The following is a 20,518-nucleotide window of genomic DNA, read 5'->3' as shown; positions in this document are numbered from 1 at the left end:
CCACTGAGTGTGCACATGTGCATGCATGCGTTAGCAGCAAAGCTGTGACTAGCTGTGTGTGATGAAAAGCTCCAGATGTTGCCAGCCTTTTAATGTGGAATAAAAAGGCTCAGCTGGGGCAAAAAGCAAAGGAGGCGAACGGGAGGGAAAGAGAAAGGAGATCAGAATGAAGGAAGGAGAGAATTTCCTTAAAAGAAATAATGGAGGGGCGAGGTCAGGGTGTGATTCCTTCTTAAATGGCTCCTAGCAGAGGTCAGGCTTAACTCTGGAGGGAAAAGGGAGGGAGGCAGTGGGACCGACTGAAAGAAATGAAAAAAGATAGAAAGAACAGGAAGGGCTTGAGGAGGAGGAGGAAATGTGTACTTTTAAAATGAGGGCTATAAGATGAGTGCTGAGCCTGAGCACGAGGGGAATGATCCAACACGACCAGCTCTCACCATGAGACCCTTCATCTTCATCACTTCAGGGCTTAATAAGTCAAATCTGTCTGCCACAACACACAATAAAACAATCCATCCAGTGAAAAACAGCCATGTTAATATGTGGACCTGGGGTGTGAACAGGAGTTATACACACCCCTCAGTTACCAACACACACTTTTGGAGCTGGAAAAGAACTTTGAGCGCAAGTAGAATGATAGAGATGGTTGGACTTCATCTCTCACTGACTCTCTATTCACCCCCTCATCTTCATCTAGACCGGCCCATCAGGGGCCTCACCATGCAAACATAATGCCTTTTGTTAGCATGCCACCTCCCAGCTTCAAAAAGAGACTGAAGCTGAGGACAGAACACAGAGATAAAGGCTGCGGGCAATGGAGTGAGTTGAATGACCAACAAATAAGCCTGTGTCCACGCAGAGGCAGAGGCAGATACATTCTCCTCTTGTACTTTTGGCTGGCCAGACAGACTGGATAGACATCGTCTCATCAAATCGTTAATTTAGATCATTGGTGTGACCTGGTGTTGTTCTGATCACTTGTGTAGGATGCACTGTGGGATGTATAGTAGTGTTTATTGTGTACGGGTGAGTGAATACTTGAGATAAATGAGTCTGCAAAAATGCAATTCGGATGAACAAGCGTCTCAAAGGATCAAAGTAATACACTTGTTGTACTGGGTTGCATTATATTGTACAGACATTCCTGTGTGTGGACCTAATAAAATGCAAACTGACTAAAGCTCTGAGCCAATCCAGTTGCAGCTTTCTACACTGCAGGCCCCTACATGAACAAGTGTTATTATTATTTCATCATATTGCACCAAAATGTTTTGGATAAAAAGCAAATTCAGATAAATAACACAAGAAATGTACCGATCAAGCCACAACTGCAATATTCAGCACAGACAGTGAGACGCAGCTAGATAAGTGAATACAATATAACATGGCTTTACTGATAAATCCTGCAGCTCTACGCACTGCAGGCCGACTCTGGTACCTGGCTTTGTTAGCTTCTTTAGTGACGTCCCAGGCCCATGTTATGAAGTTCTGGCTCAGGTAGGAAACAATCGAGTCAGCACACATCATCTGGGAGCAGAACACGTTGCTAAGGACACTGTCATCATTGTGGAGGTAGATGGCCAGCAGCTTCCTCTGTGGTAGAGAACAGAGAAGAAAGAGAATGAGGAGATTAGATTTCATTACCAGTCATAAGGAATATCTAACACTCAAAAGCCTGGAACAAGGAGATTAATGGGAAATTCTAATTCTCATAAGCTTGAGTCTGTCCCCAACTATGCCCCTTTAGTATGAGATCTCTGAAGCATGTTTGGTTCTTGTGACTGGAGAGACATTTCCACATTACATAAGCACAAAATGACATGAAGAGACCACTGGGTGCAAAGGCAGCGTGACTTCTGCAGACCAAAGCGAGGGCACAACTAGAAAAAAACAAATACCACGCAAAATCAAATGGAGTGCGGTGTAAATAAAACTTCTCTTGGAGGCGAAGAAGATATGGAGAAAACAAAACAGACAAATCACTCTATTTATTTTACACCAAATGCCAGCGGCCTGCTCAGGTTAGTAGCGGCAGGGCCAGACAATATTGACGAAGCTCCAAATCCAAGGATATTGACACCATCATATAAGCCTGGCAGATTCTCCCTGCTGACAATCTAATTAAAAAACAAACACACCCACAAACATAAAAGGTTCCAGCGGACGATGTAGGAAATAATGCTCTCTAAATTACATGTCACTTTTCCACTCTTGCTATAAAAAAAAACAAATAAGAAAAACTCTCAGTCGCTGCTTAGTTTGTTTTTTAACCATGGCTGTGAAGGGAGAAGGGGGGGGGGGGCAAAGGGTCCGTTTCTCAGGAGCAGTAAACAAGGCTACATACACCAAAAAGCAAAAGAAAAAAAAATCCACGCAGGGCATAAAAAGTGAGGGAAAATGAAAGAAGTTGTGCTATACTGTGGCTTGTGTAGAATGGGAATGGGAGAGGACTGCTGTGTTTGCTCAACGATTAGTGCTTTAGAATAATCTCCTGGGCTCCTAGAGAGAAGGAGCTGGGGACTCATTCACTAGACTGATTCAACCGCCTGAAAAGATTAAACACTCATGCTGAGAAGACAAGCAAATTCAGTCTTGAGAGAGGAATGAGAGAGCGAAAGAGGGGAGGGAGTGTTTTAGCGCAAAAAAAAAGAGAGGAGGAAGAAAAAAAAAGACCCCGATACACACACACTCAAACACTGACACACCAACACACACATGCACGGATACACAAACCTTCATGCGCGCTGGCCACATGTGCACCGACACTCACATGCATGCTCAATTAGAGCAAGTGTAAAGACTAATCAAAGTGGGCATTTTTGCCAACTGAAGGTTCAAATAACATCAACTCCTTCATCTTGGTTAAACTGTCTGTACCCCTCTGATCCCTCTCCTCTTTCAAGTCTGATCTATTGTACTGCCTGTCTTGGCGGGGAGGAGCAAATCCTCAGTTCGGCTAAATTACTAGGTCTAACCTGCGCTAGATAGTGACCCCATAGCCCTTCCTCACACCTGTTCACCTAAATATACGCTTGCTCTGTGTGTGTGTGTGTGTGTGTGTGTGTGTGTGTGTGTGTGTGTGTGTGTGTGTGTGTGTGTGTGTGTGTGTGTGTGTGTGTGTGTGTGTGTGTGTGGCAGAACAATGTAAGCATTGAATCAGCGTTGGGCCTTAGATTGTATAAACACTGCCTTATTCTGGATTTCAGTAGTCATCACAGTTTCTGAATCTTTCTAAATAGGACCAGAAGGTCATTGATGCCAGTTTTGGCATCAATCCACAAATCTGTGAAATGATATCAGCGGGAAAGGAAGGCATCAAGCTGAGAAAGAAGGCCTCTTAGGCTCTGCAAGTCCAGGAAATGAGGGAAACAGCAGAGATATTGACAGGCCAGGATTGTCCAGGCTGATTTCAATAAGGGGATACCTGTTGGTGGTAAATGAAACGTTGAGGAACTTCTGAATATAATGTGTGAGTGTTAGAGTGTGATGATGAAAGGGAAGGCTTGCAGACCTCTTTGGTGGAGGTCACTGTGGTAGTTAGCAGGTTTACAGTCAGTGTATTTACAAGCAAGCCCCATCATGACTGATGATGTCATATCTGCCATGTCCCTTCAATGTTTAGTGGAAGTGCTGGACAGTGCTAATAGACTGGCAGATAAGGGTGGTGCTGCTCATTAAAACAAAAGGACCACAAGATTTGCACCAATTAAAGGGAATCACACTGCTCAGCTTCTGTGGTGAGGCTGAGACCAAGGTGCTGGAAGAGCTCGAGCCAAATTTACATTTTTTGTTCATTTGGAAAAGGCCTATGACCAAGTCCCCAGGGTTGTCTTGAAGGGGGGTTGCTGTAGAAATAGGGGATGGTGGGGCCATTGTTAGGAGCCATCTGGTTGTTGTGTGACCAGAGCTGCATCTGTAATCTCAGCAGCAAATTCTACATCAGGCTGCAACTTATGACAGGCCGTGTGTGCCATTTTCGGGGGGATACAACCTCAAGGAGCAACCAAGCGGATTGGATGGGTAAGCTCAGAACTGCAGTTCAGTTTCTGGCGGTGACCAAAAGAGAGGGATTGTGAATACAGGGGGTTGAAAGGTTGAAGGTTGAGTTTTCTTCACTGTTAGTCTGGGTCCACCTCGTGGTATTCATGTGAGGAACTTGGCCTTGGAGACATCATGTATCCTTTACAGCCTGGGATCTCCAGGAAGAGATGAAGGATGTGGCTGACAAGAAGGATTAGAGAAGTTAGCGCGCTGCCTTTGTGCCTCAGACCTGAATAAGAGGAGGGAAGTTGATGAATGGATGGATGGCTCCTGTGTACTGTAAATATGTGTGGACAAAAGATCAGAGGTGGGAGTAAGTCTCACACACACACATGTCCAAGTCACAAGCAGGTCTTGGGTCTTAAATAAAAATCACAAACAATAAGCCACAGCGTTTCCCTATAACCATCTGCCACACACACACTTAGTTTGCTTTTGATGCAGTATGGCTGGGTTGTTTTGCTTAAGAAACATGACACCTGTAAAACAATCATGTGTTTGGTTGAAGCTAATGACTCTCTGTACTGTGGGTCATTAGGACAAGCAGGTCAGACTCGTCTGTGTCACATGAACCAATGACAACCAACCAGGCTCCAGCTCACTGCTCTCTGGAACTTCACATCTTATCTTTTTTGTCATATCAAATTTTGAAAACAAAAATATCTGAAAAATGTTTTTTAATCAAAACTATCAGATTTGAACCATTTCCAATCCAAAGCCATATTTAACATCCCATTACATCGTGGCCTCTCTCTCCAATATTTAGTTTTTAAAAGAGGATAAATGTCATAAAATACAAATAGAAACTTAAAGCGACAGCAGAGTTCACATGGGACTGAGTTACAGACAGTTGTAGTTCAAATAAAGGCACAATCACACTATTCTGAATGCAGTGTGAATGCTGTGTCCCATTGAGCAGAGGCTTTTAATCATAGGTATGTTTAAGAGGACCAGAGGCCACCAATGAAAGAGGTACAGAAAAAGGCAAAAGGTACAGATGGAGGAAAGAGAGAGAGAAAAAGTGATTGTTCAACAGATGGCAGGCTCAGTCTGGAAAAGCAAACACTTCAAAATGAAGAGCTCAAATGACTGATCTCATGACCTTTCACATACAGTGGGAAAACACATTCAGATCGATGACCAACCACACATGTGGCTTGCAACCGCCTGCTGAAAACACATTATCACTTTAGAACAGAAATACAGACATGATCAACTTTCCTCCGTCTCTCTTTGCTTCCTTCCTTCCTTCCTATGCTTGATTAGATTAACTTCATTCCGTGTCAGCTATAAAGGACATGCTTTCAGATCAGGTTACCTTAACAATTTGCAAGACATGATTTATTAATTTTATTCGATTATCAATGAATGTGTATTGAGGTAAACTTACAGGTGCAGCCAATAAATGGAGTGTTGCTCATGAGGTTTAGGAGATATAGATCTATAAGCCATATGGCATCCTGTTGGCCAATGCTCTTTCCTCTCTACTCTGCAAGGCTTTCGCCGGGTTTTAAAGCAGATACTTGGCAATGATAAATCCCTGAACTCCTCTCGAGCAAGGCTATGAATTTTGATGTGTCTTTGTGTGTGGCAGGCAGAAGAGAGCAGTGGAGGGCGGAGGAAAGTGGGGTTAGAGTGATTAACCGCTGCGTTGATGGGGATTTAGTGAGGATCGTGGCTAGTGATGGGTGGCCTATCTCTCTGTACGCTCTGACTAACCACTGATCCCCAAGAGGGTTCAGCTGAGCTCAGCTCAGCTCTGCAGCCCAAAGCATTTTCATTAAGGATGGATTGAGTCTATCTCAACAGCCCCTCAACACACACCTTCAGAAACACTTCATCAAATGTAGTGTTTTGCTTAGTGATTAGCCTCTCTCCAGCTTGGAGAGAGTGAGACTGATTCCTCTGTTTAGAAACCCACTCAGAACAACCCCTTCAGTCAAATCTGCCCTATTCCAATACCCCCTTAATGAAGTAGGCTCTTTCTATGATAAGGACACAAGACTAGATTATTTTTCAAAGGGGACAGATGAGCAGTGGATGGGGTGGCTGGAGGGATGGAAGAATTGAATGTATGTCTTCCCGTGCAACTGTGTATTAAAAGCAACCACAGCAGCTGTTTTGGCCAGTGAGCCAGGATATAATGGCACAGCAAAACTTAAAAGATCTAATGTTTGTCTCAGACAGGCTGAATCAAGCTCAGAATAAAACAAAATGCAGTGAAAATGAATACAATTACCCCCCTCCCCTCTGCTGTGTAGAGTTGTACAGTACAGAGTGTGTGAACACCAGGGAGACATCAGCCATATTGTAGTGGCTTTGGAGAGGAGATCAGCTGGGAAGCAGGCGAGAAGCCAAGCCTCACTTTAGGTTTTTCCATCTGTTTATCCTTTGCTCTTATTTTTCCTGTTCTTTTCACTGCATCTCTTCCTCTCCTTTTTTTTTCACACCCTCCTTCTCACACTACGACCACATTCTCAGTATTCTGCTCTTTCTGTCTCCTGTCTCATCCGTCTCTGCTCCTCGTGAACTGAACCCCCCTAACATCTTGCAGTGTCCTCACAGTCTAATAAGGTTGTAATCCACACAAGCTGTCAGTTGATACAAACATCCCTAAAAGGACAAAAGCCGCAAAACAAGGGGGGGGGGGGGGGGGGGGGGGGGCAGTGGATGACTCAGATAAAGCTTCAGCTGCTAGGGTGAAAACTTTAAATGAAATTCTATCAAATGCTGTCGGTTACGCCGCCTCCACACAGTAAAAGACACAAGGACCTAACTAATGAATGACAACTGAAAGACAATTTGAAGTAATAAAGTCATCACACCAAACACACCAATATGGGTCAAATTAGTTTGCATGTTAATAAACTTCCACCCTTTAAAATATGTTGGAAATGGCAATCATATGAATTTGATCTTGGTGTTCTGTATTGTAAATGTAAAACAAATCTTCCAAACAACAAATCCAAATCTTAATATTTTAAAATTTAAATGCCAATATATTTTATGCAATTTACCACTGCATAAAGTATATCTGTGACTTTATTTCAGGATGCATTATGCTATATACTTGCGTATGATTTATTTCCATTGTAGTGTCGATACTGGAAGCCTCACAAATTGTCAAAATTAAATACAGTACTTCAGAAGTAAAACGGATAGAAACATGACCTTGTTTCCCATGATTGTATCAAAGTAAATTAAACCCATAAACCAAAGCCAAGCAGTCACAGTCAGCCAACTTACATCTCTGGCTTTGCCATAGAAGGCCTCTTGAGATGCTGCCTCCAAAGTCCCAATGAAGAACATTGGGTGGACTTCACCATACCTACAAGACACACACACACAAAACAGAGTGAGAAATCAGAAACACATTATCACATACAAACCTTTAATGGCATGACGGCCTTTTGAGCGCCTGATGCTCAGCTTACCTTGAAGAAAATTCGGCAGTAAAGTGCAGTAAGGCGTCGCTTTCATTCTCACTATTCTCTGGCACTGCAAGGGAATAAACACACCAAGGTCAAACTGAGGACACAATCATTCAATACAATACAAAGAGCTACAGAACTCATAAATGAACACATACTCATAGGTGCTTTCCGACAGGTTGAAGAAGAGCCCATTCCAAACATCTCTGAATCGTCCACGCCAAACTCTGATGCATCTTCAAAATCATCCCCCTCACTGTCACTGATCATATGAACATCTGCACACTGGAGAAAACAAACACATCATAATCCCAATATTATTTTAACAGAGTGTGTGTGCGTGTGTGCGTGCGTGCGTGCGTGCGTGCGTGCGTGCGTGCGTGCGTGCGTGCGTGCGTGCGTGCGTGCGTGCGTATGTGTGTGTGTGTGTGTGTACCTCTTCTGTGGGCTCCTGGGCATTGGCTGGTGAGGACCTTCTACACACACTGAGGTGATGGCAGGGATAGGTGATCCCAGAGACAGCTAGCGTCATCTTGAAAACAAGAGGTGTAATAGAAGATTGTTTGTCAGGTCAACCAGGTTAGGACAGGAGGTGAAGTTGGACCACACACACATACTAAACCAATCTTATTACACTTTAAAAGCTTTACATGAAGTTAGATGAGTTTGCATTCAGATGGAGTAAAGGATAACACACTGCTTCTTACTCATATCGGAACACAACTGTCCTCACATCTGACTCATTATCATTTCCATTAAAGTAGCTCACCAGATTGTTCACTTAGTATATTTAGGACTGGGACCCGAGCGTGCAAAAGCACAGTCTGTATTATGAGATGACTTTCAAACAAAGGCTCGGCCGTCTCTCTAATCAGTGGATTTGTGAGGTTTCTCTCCACCTGCAGTAGCAGTGAGTGTGGTGGTGGTTTGCAGTAAGAGAACACATGATTAATGAGCTCCCAAACCCAAAGCTAAGACTGGAGTTGTCAGCGTTCATCAGGGACTCATTACAGCCAGTGTCTCCAGGTTCAGACCCGAGGGACGGCAACGATACAGACAGGGTTGCTGCAGGATGCAATATGAAGGCATAGACACTTTTTGTGTATTTTGAATTTGTGTCCATAATGATGATTTAAACAGGACTGGTAAGCAATTAAACATTCATTCTAACCTGAATGTTCTGACACTTTGTAACGCAACAGTATATCCATGTTCATTGTGAGGAGCTGCGCAGAAAACCCAGATGCAAATACTTTTATGGGAGAGTGAATCTCTAAACAACAGGACTGAGGCAGTGCAGGCAAGGGCGTGATCGGGAGCAGAGAAGCTGTGCGTCCCCTGCAGGGGTCCTGTGATCTGCTCCATTGTCACGTATGAGCACATACAAAGAGCAGCTGGACATGGTTGAATCAAGAGACGATTACATGCAACGCCAATTGAGCCTGAAAAGGGCTACACAGACTTCTGGGAGTTTCTCTGTCTCACTCTTAAAATAGAGTGCTTTCTCCTGCTGGCCTCAGCTTCTATAGCAGGAGAGAACAGTGTAACCACTAGACCTTGTCAGCAACATAGACTTACTAGTGAGTACTTGTTCTGTACCTGCTACAGATAAGAGCCACAGGTTCCACACTGTCTATCATGTTCCATCTCTTCACAGTCATTGCCTTATCTATGCAGTGTAAGACAGCAAATCAGCGCCAACCAACCGACACAGATCACAATATTTGTACAAACGCAAACAGAGCTGAACGCATGACTGAGTCCAACTGTGTTCTTTGTCCCTGACATAAGGGGGTTAATACATGCACTTGTGATTTTAAAGTATAAGTGCTTACGTAGAGCTTTTCCTTAACTACACCTCCCTGTTCATGAGCAGAGGAATAATAACTCTACCATTTATGCAGCCTGCTAAAAAGCGGAGCAGGGCACACTGACATTGACTATAATATTGACCGCTGGGTTTTAAATTCCCACACCATCGGTAAATGGAGCAGTGGATCTGTGAAACACAGCCTCTCCCCTGATAGATGAAGAATGAATAACATCCCGAGATGCGAACTGCACAAAGCAGAGATGACATCAGAGCTACAGGGACACATCATGGGAAAGCTCCTTGGATTTCACTGTCAAGATCAAATGTGTTTGAAATAAAAATGAACACAGTGACTTTTGTTCCCCACTTCCATCTTACTAAATTAAAACCATTCCTATAAGAGCCCAAGCAGCTAATGGGCCTCGACACAGAGACTGACGTGGGAGCACACATAACAGAAAGAAAATAGATTGTGTTTCTTGTGTATTAGCATTAGTAGCAAGGGTACTCTTTACAATGAGAAGTCTGCAAGTGTCACAGCAAGGACAGTTGAGCAGCCCTGGAACACCTACGAAGAACACTTAACGGAATTGCTATGCCCTTAATCATGTAACTTAACTCTCACAAGTTAATTATTCGTGGGGCGCCGACTACTAGATCACTGTGTTATTCATATCTGTACAGAGAACTTCACAAAGTCATGCACCTGAAACAAGCAGAACATTCATTCCTCTGACGGTGCAAGATAACAGAGCTTGAAAGGCTTTTTGTTATATTGATATACATTGATTGTCTTTACCACAGATAGTCTGAGACCTGATGAGTGCCGGGCCTGTAGTTGACTTGCGTTGAAGAGAGTTGTAGGTATTGAGCCAGACAAAGACATGAAGGGTCTGAATGTTAGGCATGTAAAGGAATGGCCCGGACTCTATTCTGCCAATTCTCCAATCAAGTGGCAATCAAACGTGAGAATCTCAACAGCGGCTGCCGTTGGAGAGGATCCTCATAAACCCTTCAACCCCACCGCTCACAATGAGAGGCTTTCCTCTGAGGGCCTAATAAGTGTATAAATAAAGTTGATCACTTCCCCTGTCAATGGCAGCCTGGAGGGTTTGGGCTAACAAGGACGCAAGGAGGGGAGGTGAAAAGGGAACAAAAAATGAGTTGGAGTGCCTCTCAATCCTCTTCTTCGCTTTGACCTGACGGCTTCTCCTCATGTTGAGGTATACAAGTGCAACTTGGCGGCTCAGTGGTAAAACGTGGAAACAAGGCCGAAGCACCGCAGGGCACGGGGGGTGGGGGGGACGATGTTAACTCCCCCAAGTGACCCTGTCCCACATCTCCACACAAAGGAACAGGCTCCTCTTTTTTGGATTCTTTTAATTAACACTTGCATTGAGGCTTTAAGCATTCAGGGGCCGATACAGGGAAAGAATTTTCTCTCTCTCTACCTCACCCCCCTCCTCTTTCCCCTTTCCCCTCCAACCCTTTCTTCCCTTCTCTCCCCTTCTTTCTCTCCCTTCATTCTTGCCGTGTTTCATTTTTTTCTTTTCTAGTGAAGGCAGTGTTTGGATTAGGTGTCTGGCTATGAGTGTGAGATAATTACTAATGACAGCTGCACTGACAGCAACTACAATCACACCACTACCTTACTTCACTTTCTCTTTGAAGGAGGAGAGGGAGGAAGAGGGAGGGGGGGGAGCAGGGCAGAAAGTGTGACAAAGAGGGGGGAAGAAGATGGGACAGTGAGACACAAGCTGACCGATTGGAAAATAAAGACTTGAGGAGACAAAGAAATAAAAGAAATGAAAACAGATGAGTGCGCCCCGCCCTTAACACCTGTTGGTTTCCTAGTTTCAGGCTCGTCTGTGCCTGGTGGAGGAGACGTCACTCCTGATTAACATCTACGCTCCTACACGTGTTGCATACACACCCTCACACAGAGGCTAAGTTAGGCATGACGGTGAGATCAGTGGGATGCCTAACAGCTGGTGTTGTGTTGCTACGTCTTCTAACCGGCAACGCGTTGTGCCTCTAGGCTTATAGGCAATAAGGGGCCGAAAAGGTGATCAAGCTAATGAGGGGGTGAGGTGGGGGTGGACGGGGCATGCCTACTCAAATAAAGACACAAACACCACCTCACTACGAGAGCGCCGCAGAGAGAACACAAGAGAAAGCAAATGAGACAAACTCGGTACTGAATGTCACCTGGAGGCAGCCAATCACACATGGAGGAGAAGCTCCGTCTGAGCTTACTGCTGATTCCTGTTGCTATGGAAACCACTAGGCCCCCTCAATAAGCCCTTGGTTTCATTGGGCCTTATCAGGTAGAGGAGGATTCCATTAATGCAAACTGGGGAATGGAGGGAGGCACTGGCCTACAAGGCAAGGCACCTCTGAGGCTCTGCAGCATTAATACATTAGCAAACACCATGAAACACTGCATAAATGTCAGCAATTACTGGCTAGATGGAAGGGTTGGGGGGAAGTAATAAGGATGGCCCACTGCCTGTCAATCACTCCACCAGGTGTGGATGAAAGACAGCCAATCATAACAGCTCCAATGAGAGGAGAGGCCCGTCTGGAAAAGCTCCAGGCTGTGTCCGTGACTGTGTAAGCATGGAGAAGGAGATGGAGGAGACGGGTGAAGAGGCCCAATCTGCTATTTCTAACAACACAAGGAGTTCACTTCCTGTTGTCCTCTGTGCTCATGGCCTGTTATAAAAAGAAGGTATACCACGGATCAATCATCACAGTATTCTTAATGTTTGTTCCATGCCTGATAGAAATGAGCATCACCTCACACTGGACTACACTTCCTCTTACACCTCATACAATAACACAGTGCACTGAATAAACTGATGTGTTGTTCGGTGTTACTTGAGAATTATCCAACCCGATCCAATTTCAGCTGGCTATAAGGCCTCTAACAGTCCAGGGCACAATGAACAATTACACACAGCGGGGGCACAGTATCAGGAAGGCTGACGGAAAACATAAATACTGGTTTCTCTGAAAGCTGAGATTTTCTTTTCCAACAAACTAATTTACTGTGCCTCAACAATACATGATGTAATCCCAGCCGACAACGCCACCATTCAGATATCTCTCCCTCTGAACACAAGAGCAACCCAGAAGTAATCTAGGTTCAGTAGAATTCAAAAATGTGTCTGTACCTTGGGCCTAAAATGTTAAAAGAAATTTGCAAACATGCACACAGATCCAAGCATTGATTAAGCAGGGAAGCTGAGGATGAGACGCAGAGTTAAGCGGTAATCTATTCAGACTGTGAGCCGGCTAATGTGTAGAGTTGAGCGTAATATGGGGCCTCTGCCTGCCATGTTTATTGGCCCAAACCCCAAGAGATGAGAGTGGGCAAATGAGCAAGGCTCTAAAAATGCCTCCCTGCCCGCCAAGCCCTGGGCTTTCTCGGTTAATACCTTCAGCCGTTTCAATAAGAGGGCTGTGGCAAGAGCAAAGGACATTATTATGCTTCTGTCTCTGTGCTTTTTAATATCTCCCCATACAGACTGCAGATGTGTGTTGGCCGAGACAGAGCAATGATGCCACAATGAGCTGTAGTCTATTCATGAGCCCAACAGAACCCATCACAGCTGCAGAGGAGGGCGAGCTGAGACTCAATGAGAATCAGTACAGAGGTTAAAAAATAAAATAAATTCTTTTACTTTCACTATTGAACTGAGAGTGGCAGACTTTGTTTATGTCTAAAACTCACCGAGTGTCCCAGTGTACTTTTCCTTTGTTGCTATACTGTTGGGCTTTTAATCTTTCACAAAAGATTGAATTATGCATAAAAACGCTCATAATAATGATGTTAATAATGTTACTTATATTGTAAAAACTCTCAACTAAATGATCTGTAATGATCACATTACAAATACACATACATAGTTGTAAGCAGACGGGTGTGGGTAGCTCTCTTCCTGTATTGGTGTGAACAGGAAACAGATCAGTCAGAGCTGCTGTGCCGGCAAGAAACTCATGTAGTGGTTTAATATGAGAGCGCTTTCATTCCAATCTGAGGTCAGACGCTGCACCGCACGCCCACAGAGAGCTTTCAGACTCTCTCTATGAATTGAATATCTGTTGCAATCCAGGTTGTTGCTGATCACTTAACCGGGCAGCCACACAGATTACACTAACAATGATCAATCGGGTTTGTTTGGTGGTCAAGAGCTCTGACGGAACAAAATAAAGCAAACAATCTGCTGCCATGAAAGGATGCATAACCTTTTGTCCCTTTGCTCTTTCATGCACAGAAATAGGTACAATGTATTTGCTTTCAGTGCTAAATCTTAAAAGCTTTACTTTAAATCGTTAAACAGGTGCAGATATTGTTCCCTCACTCCGACTCTTTGACAGGTTAATAATGGAACAGACTGTAGCCATCAGAACACAGTATATCAAATATATGTTTCACTAGTGACCACAGAACAGATGCACGCTGCTGCTGCCGCTGCTCTGCTGCCAACAGCAGGGAAGAAGAGGAATACATTGAATACCAATACTTCAAAGCAAACAACAATCACACAGATCGAACAGAGAGAGAAAGTTAGCTCGGGGTTAGTGCAAGAATGTGTGCACAACAGCTCCACAATGTAGCACGGCAAACCGTCCCATACAATTAGCATGGGAACACATATGCAGTCAAAGAAGGCCTGAGACAAAGGGGGTCAAGGGTTCCTCAAGGTTCTGTATGAGGACAGCTTCTGATCAGCTTGACTGTGTGCGGCGTGAATCGGGGAGAATGGCTGAGAGGAGCGACCCCGGGACAGAAGAGGTCACCAAGACTCAATGATGTGAGCTTTAATGTCCACACACACAGGACATGGGACGGGAGCCATCTTTGACATCTTAATTAGCTTGGACGTCTCACTCTCACGCCGCGGACTGATGTTTCTGTCATGGATTACTGTTTCTCCTCCACTTTACTGTTATTAAAACAATGTCAATAGGCTGCCATTAGCTTTCGTCTGTGCTGAAATTGTAATCATCCGTCCTGGATCCTAGAGACAGTTGTGTGGGCTACGGCTTGTTATCGTGTATGCGGCTAAAAACTAATTCATTAAACATTTGTGTGTATCTTACCGAGTCGTCAGTCGCCGACGCCGGCCAGCCCTCCCACTGTTGGTGTCGCACTGGGATGTTGGTCAAGTCTGAAACGTTCCTCTTCACCTGAACGGAGGAAAGAGGGGAAATCATGAATGAATGTTTAAAATACAGACATTAATCTGTACATTAGGAGCGATTAACGATCTAATGATGGTTATTAACAGGAATTATTAGAAATTGAATGAAGCCGACTACGTTTCCACAGGCAGGACCGACTGAAATTGAAGCGAAGAAACAAACAGAAAATAATAGAAAAAGCTTTCAACAAGGAGAACTAGGATGGGAAAGAGAATGGAGGAAGAGTCAAATAGGAAGGAGGGAGAGAGAGAGAGAGAGAGAGAGAGAGAGAGAAAAGAAAAAGAGCAGCAGTGTTATCAGCATTCCTCAGATGCCACAGCTAATGCCCAACGACAACAGCACCACACTCTGAAATGAACAGTATTTCTCTTCTTCCATTCATGCGCAGACGCCGCATCTGCATCATTTAATAACACTCTGAGCTTTTAAACAGTTAGCGGTGAGCCGAGCGCCGGGCTGTACGGTGCGGCGGGTTGTCGGTTTAAAGCCCCAACGCCAGCCTGATGTGCAACTGAAGGTGATCAAAGCCCCGTCGGCGTCTGAGTGCCGGCCGCTGTGGATTCTAGGACCTTTATTTCATAGAATGCAGACCTTTAGGCGCACAGGGCTGGACACTGATGCTACAAAAACTTTCTATTGTGGCGCTAAGATCCCTGCACACACTGGTGAAGAGGGATCCTCCAGCAAAAGCAGCGCCCGCGGGTCATGGGGGTGGAAAATTAAAGAACGCTACAAACACAAAGTCAGGGCCGACGACGGGTAAAGCCAGAACGTGGCTGTGAAACACTGAACTACAGGGCTACAGGTGCAGAGTTTGCTTGGGGGATTTGCTGCTTAAGATGCCGATATTACTGCATTTAGCATCTGTGTGTGTGTCTTTGTGTGTGTGTGTGCGTGCAAGTTAAGTGTCTGTAAAGTCGTCGTCATGCCTCGCTTGCACACAAGTATATTAAAAATCTGTATTTATTCATCTGTCAAGCCAACAGAAACTATGCTCTAAAGTTATCACTCTCTCAAAAGAAATTGCATTTTATTTGTGCTGGCACAGCGAAGCAATTCACAGTGCAAACAAGCTGAAAAAATAAAATAAAAGAACAATAATAAATGAGTGCTGCAGTCCATTCTTTGCTTTTCTGTCCTAAATCCCACGCCACGTCGCTTGCCGCCTCTCCTTATGAAGAGATGCTACGGCCAGGATAGCAGGCTGGGGGTCAGAGCGGGTGGCCAGTGTTATTACAGAGTGTAATATCTGTGTTTGACCAGCCGGACTACAGGGATTTGACTGACCGGCGGGCCAGACGATGAATAGAGGGGAAAGAGAGGAGAGTAGAGGCATAAACACGAGTAATGAAGAGGCTGCAGTCAGAGGTTAAAGAAGCATCAGAGAAACAACAAACTAACGCCGTGCAATAGAGGGAGAGAGAAGGTGAGAGGTGGAGAAGGAGACGGAGAAGGAGGAGGACCGGGAGGAGAGGAGAGGAGTGGTGAGAGGCCCACCTGGCAAAGGAGAATCTGACCTCAGCACAGAAAGAAAACACAGCCGGCAGGCCCACCTGAAGCTAAACAGCACCGAATCTACACTCATGTGTTCTCAGACCCGATGCACAGTACAAGACTATTATCCCTCTGACGCAACAGTATTTAAATATAAGAAGCTTTAGAATAAACAACAGCTTGGCAAAAGCATCACACATCTCCCTGCCCTGTGTGTTTACAAGCGGCCCGAGTTTTCGGTGTAAATGTGACACAAACGGTGACACAAAGCCTGGTAGCTCTGGTGCTCGGGCCAAAGCTGCCTCATGCATGAAGCAATACTGTATAATGCTGCCCCCTGTCTGCCACCACAGCACTCTGGACAAGGAGAGAAGGCCACAACTAAATAAATTAATACATTATATTTCTTTGATGACGTTGACTAAAACTAAAACGGCAATTTCCAAACAAACGATTACAGAGTCACATTAGTTTGAGCCATAATAAAGGAGCACTCTCTGAACATCACTGCAGGCCTCAGCAGTCAAAGACGCCAGTGTTATAAACTGAAAAATGCTATTAAATTAATTTGTACGCTCAGTGTTTGAATGGCTCTATATACATGTATGTGCACATGCAGGATGCAAATCACATGACAAGCATTTTAATAAGATCATTTAAATAAAAGGTCCTAATAAATAAATGCTGCTGTCTGGTCTGATGCTCCTCCGGCTGTGATGAGCCACTTATACACAACATTAGACTGGCAGTGGTGCTGAACTGCTGGGCAATATGCCTCACAGCAAAATTAATGATCTATTCACTGTAAATGCCAAGTGCCTGTAATCCCTGGCTGGAAGCAAATCAAAGAGTGGGAAAGGTTGCTGTTAAACAGTCACAAGCTCTCGCTCGCTCGCTCACTCGCTCTCTTTCTTCGGCTTCTTTAGACACCAGATGCCTCTCTTTCATACCTATTTTTCAATCTATCCTTTTTTCAGCTGTGTCGTCTTATCTGAATTTGGTCCCTATATGTCTCCCAGCTGCGGAGCGGGGACGGGGACGGGGCCCAGCCCCAGGTTGCAGGGGAGAAGGGAAATCCCCAGGACAACTGGTCTGGTCACGGACAACCGAGGACCCAGCGGCCACCCCTATTCTACCCTCTACTTCCCTGGCAAACATTTACTCTCCAGCTTAGCCCACATGCTAGCCAGCAACTAACCCCCACACTCTTGTCTGGTAATGCCAATCAGAGTCTACACAGCCCTGTGCTCTGGAGATGGAGAAGAAAGCGGGTAGAGGGGGACACTGGGAGAGAGAGATGGAGAATGAATAAATAGAAAGGGAGGGGCAGGGGCAGTTCCTGAGAGCCACAAGGCAAAGCCAGAGCTTTTGGCAAAGACAAACAAGAAGACGGGACTCTATCCCTATTGATATGCGCAAGCAGGGACCATCAGCTTGTCTTCAACTAAGACAAAAGAAAAGAGGCAGAAAGAAAGATGCTCTGTGGTGGAGTCCATATGTGTCTGTGAGTGGACACAGTAGGAGTAAAGAGGGGAGTCAGGCCGGCTGAATATGGTGTTACTTCTTTGTTGCTTCTTAGAATACAAGAAATACACCCACTGGGTTTTTGTCTTTGACTTGTGTGTTAATTTCAAAATTCCACACCCCGACTCCTCCTCTGCTTTATGTGCACAACAAATTATTGCAAAACAGCGTCCCTGAGATCTCCCTCAACTTCAACACAGTGTGTCCTCCTCTCCTCTCCTCTCCTCTCCTCTTTGTATCTGCACCTGTAGGCCTTCATACCTTTTCTTGGACCTTTTCAAAGGCCTTAACATTGTGTGCACACATGGTTTAATGATGGACCATTTCCTAACACATTACATTATTAAAAAAAAAAGGGAAAGAAGCCCCGTTCCCTGGCGAAAGAGTAAATATATAAAGAGTATGGTCAACATGGGGCAAACAGAGTCCAGATCTAAGCAGGTTAAAGTTCTGGGCCTCATTTTCACCGCAGGAGGCTTTCGGATGCCTAAAGACAAGCATGCGTAAGGAAAAGACCGCAACATGGAGGCCTGTTTGAGCCCACATTGTCCCTTCTACATCCCCTATGGCTTCTTACAGCCCCCCCACCAAGCCAACAGTCCTTTGCCTCCTTTCTGTGTCCCTGGTCCCCCCCACCTCCACGCCACAGGGACTCCTCCCCAGTGTTTGTAATCCCAGCAGAAACACTTAAGGTTCACAGTGGGTGCTCATCAAAACCATCTGCCTGAGAGGAGAGAAGGAGAGAGGGAGAGCTGGAGAAAGGGAGGGAGGAAGAAAGGGAAAGCGTGAAGACACAGAGAGAAAAGCAGGGAGGAAGGCTGCCTCCTCCAGCTCTGTCGTCGGTTCTACTAATCTGTTCAATTAGCACCATTACAAGCCCTGCTAGTAGTCTGATTATTATTAGTGTGTAATAGTCCCGGCCCAAGCTGCAGCAGCTGCAGTGAGCAGAGAACTTGGAAACCATTTCACTGAGAGCAATCAAAATGCTGTTAAGTGACAAAGGAAATAATTAGTGGAGATGTAACATAGAGGGACCATGAGAGGAGAGACCGTGGTGAAAAATAAGGGAATTAAGATGATATCAAACCACCGCAGAGAACAATACAGGCTGGGCTTTAATGACGCCCATGTATTCAGGATATTTGTGTTCATTCAGACACATGGTGCTACTGTATGTGTAAAGGATAAAGGGCTGTGGTGATTGAAGGGAGATCCCCACTGTTCTTACACCTCAAATACAGCTTACAGGTGATGTGGAGCATTATCTGGCATGTGAAAACAACCGTATAGAGGCTTTTGTGGCATTAAAGGGAGGTGTGCCGGGGAAACGGACTCTTATGACATCACAAGGGTTACTGTTGGTGTTCAAGTAAAGAAAAAATATTTAAAAAAACTTTCAAACACAAAATCACCCTCATCAGATCTTAAACAGCAGCCTCTCTCACTTCATACATCGAGGCCATAATGCTTAATAGTGCTCCCCATGATGTGTAAACCTTTATCCTTATCTGTCCAGCCTGTCACATTCTTCCTGTCTAAACCTCTGACCTTTGTGATCACAGTGACGCATGATGAAAATCCCTCCCCACATGGAGAGCAGAGTGCAGGCAGCTTCTCCACGCAAGAAATAATATTGTTGTCTAAGAAGTGCCAACTCCTAAATGAAAGCACAACAAATCTGCAGCCAAACGCAGATAATGAGACTTTTAAAATTTAGATTAATTTTTGCTGAGGCACTGATATTGTGTTCTACATGAGGAATGTGCCTTGGCTTTATTTTGCAACTCTTTAAGTGCGTTAACATGCACTTTAAAACGTGGATTCTTCTGCCAGTAAGGCAATAAACGGCATATATTCACTTTAATGTGACTTAAACAGGCACAAACTGAAGTCTGCTCACGCCGAGTAAACGACCAAGATTATACGATTGTAAATCCATTTATTAAGGCATGTAGACGTCTTAATTGGATTAATCGCCTCCTCGATGGGCAGACTAGCGACATACTGCGATTACACACGCATCATGTGTACTCAGAGAGCGGCGGAATCCTATTAATTCCATGCATGTACAGAGCTTAATCACATTTCTCCCTTTAATCGCAGAACAGGCAAATGTGTGCAGCGGCATAGATGTGTGTGTGTGTTATTTTGCAGCACTCCGTGTTTTAACCACGATAGCCTTCATGGAGAATGGTGTGTGTGACAGCAGCCTTCTGATGCTGTGCTTCACACATAAGAGGCTGAGGATGGAGCGCACACACACGCACACACACACACAGAGCCATCTTGCTGCCTTTCAGATTTTCCATTATTCTGCATTACCTTTTAATTGCTGTGTTTGTCCACAGAGTATTTATTTGTACTTTTTCAATTAAATTGCTAAATAAACAGATGATTGATGCTGTGCTGAGAGCAGGTAGGAGATGTGTATTCTGAGCACAACATCAGAGGCTCAGTTTTCACAAAAATACCAACAGCTTGCCTAATTTGAATGGAACGCCCATCTGTTTGTGCTTCTCCTCCCTCCTTTGCACCGTGCATGCTGCGCTGGCATGAAAATACCAAACAGACAGGCAAAGTGCAAATCAAGGTCTGGAAAATAGCAACATGTCATTAGGTGACTTGCAGGAGAGCGTTCAGATTTAAGACTGAGGCTTCTAGTCAGGCACATCTAAAGCCAAGACTAGTCCCTTCATTTCCTGCATTCCCGTGTTTAGAATGCTGGGTTTCTCTCACCTGTGACAGCCGGCTACCCACTGTGAATAATAAATGACGAGAGCTCAGGTCTCCTTCTTTCTTTGTGTTTGTGTATACAGTGACATGCAAATTCATACTCTTTAACCTTGTAATCTAGATGCAGCTGTGACAGTAATACAATGGACAGAGAGGGGGGACTGTCGCCACACTAGGTCCACTATGACTAACTATGAATATTTGATATGCTACCAAATCCACTGTTTAGTTTCAGATGAAGGAAATAAATGGACTTGCAGTCCACATGCCT

At 44.7% G+C, this 20,518-nt stretch overlaps 1 protein-coding gene across 2 annotated transcripts in view; it reads right to left on the bottom strand.

Annotated features, from left to right (window-relative positions):
- faf1 (Fas (TNFRSF6) associated factor 1) overlaps positions 1-20,518 on the bottom strand; it is a 55,654-nt gene that overhangs the window by 17,459 nt on the left and 17,677 nt on the right. For both annotated transcript variants that reach the window (XM_076153215.1, XM_076153214.1), the window contains exons 9-14: positions 14,395-14,481; positions 7,909-8,004; positions 7,631-7,757; positions 7,476-7,539; positions 7,288-7,369; positions 1,439-1,593 (exon numbers count right to left, since the gene is read on the bottom strand). In XM_076153215.1, the coding sequence (XP_076009330.1) occupies positions 1,439-1,593; positions 7,288-7,369; positions 7,476-7,539; positions 7,631-7,757; positions 7,909-8,004; positions 14,395-14,481 (611 nt within the window). The remainder of the gene's footprint in view (positions 1-1,438; positions 1,594-7,287; positions 7,370-7,475; positions 7,540-7,630; positions 7,758-7,908; positions 8,005-14,394; positions 14,482-20,518) is intronic.

This window comes from Genypterus blacodes, unplaced genomic scaffold (assembly GCF_046128005.1).
Source record: "Genypterus blacodes isolate CSIRO-AG114 ecotype Tasmania unplaced genomic scaffold, CSIRO-AGI_Gbla_v1 ptg000058l_1, whole genome shotgun sequence".
In the NCBI taxonomy this organism is placed as follows: Eukaryota; Metazoa; Chordata; class Actinopteri; order Ophidiiformes; family Ophidiidae; genus Genypterus; species Genypterus blacodes.
This window is presented reverse-complemented; position numbering and strand designations above follow the sequence as displayed.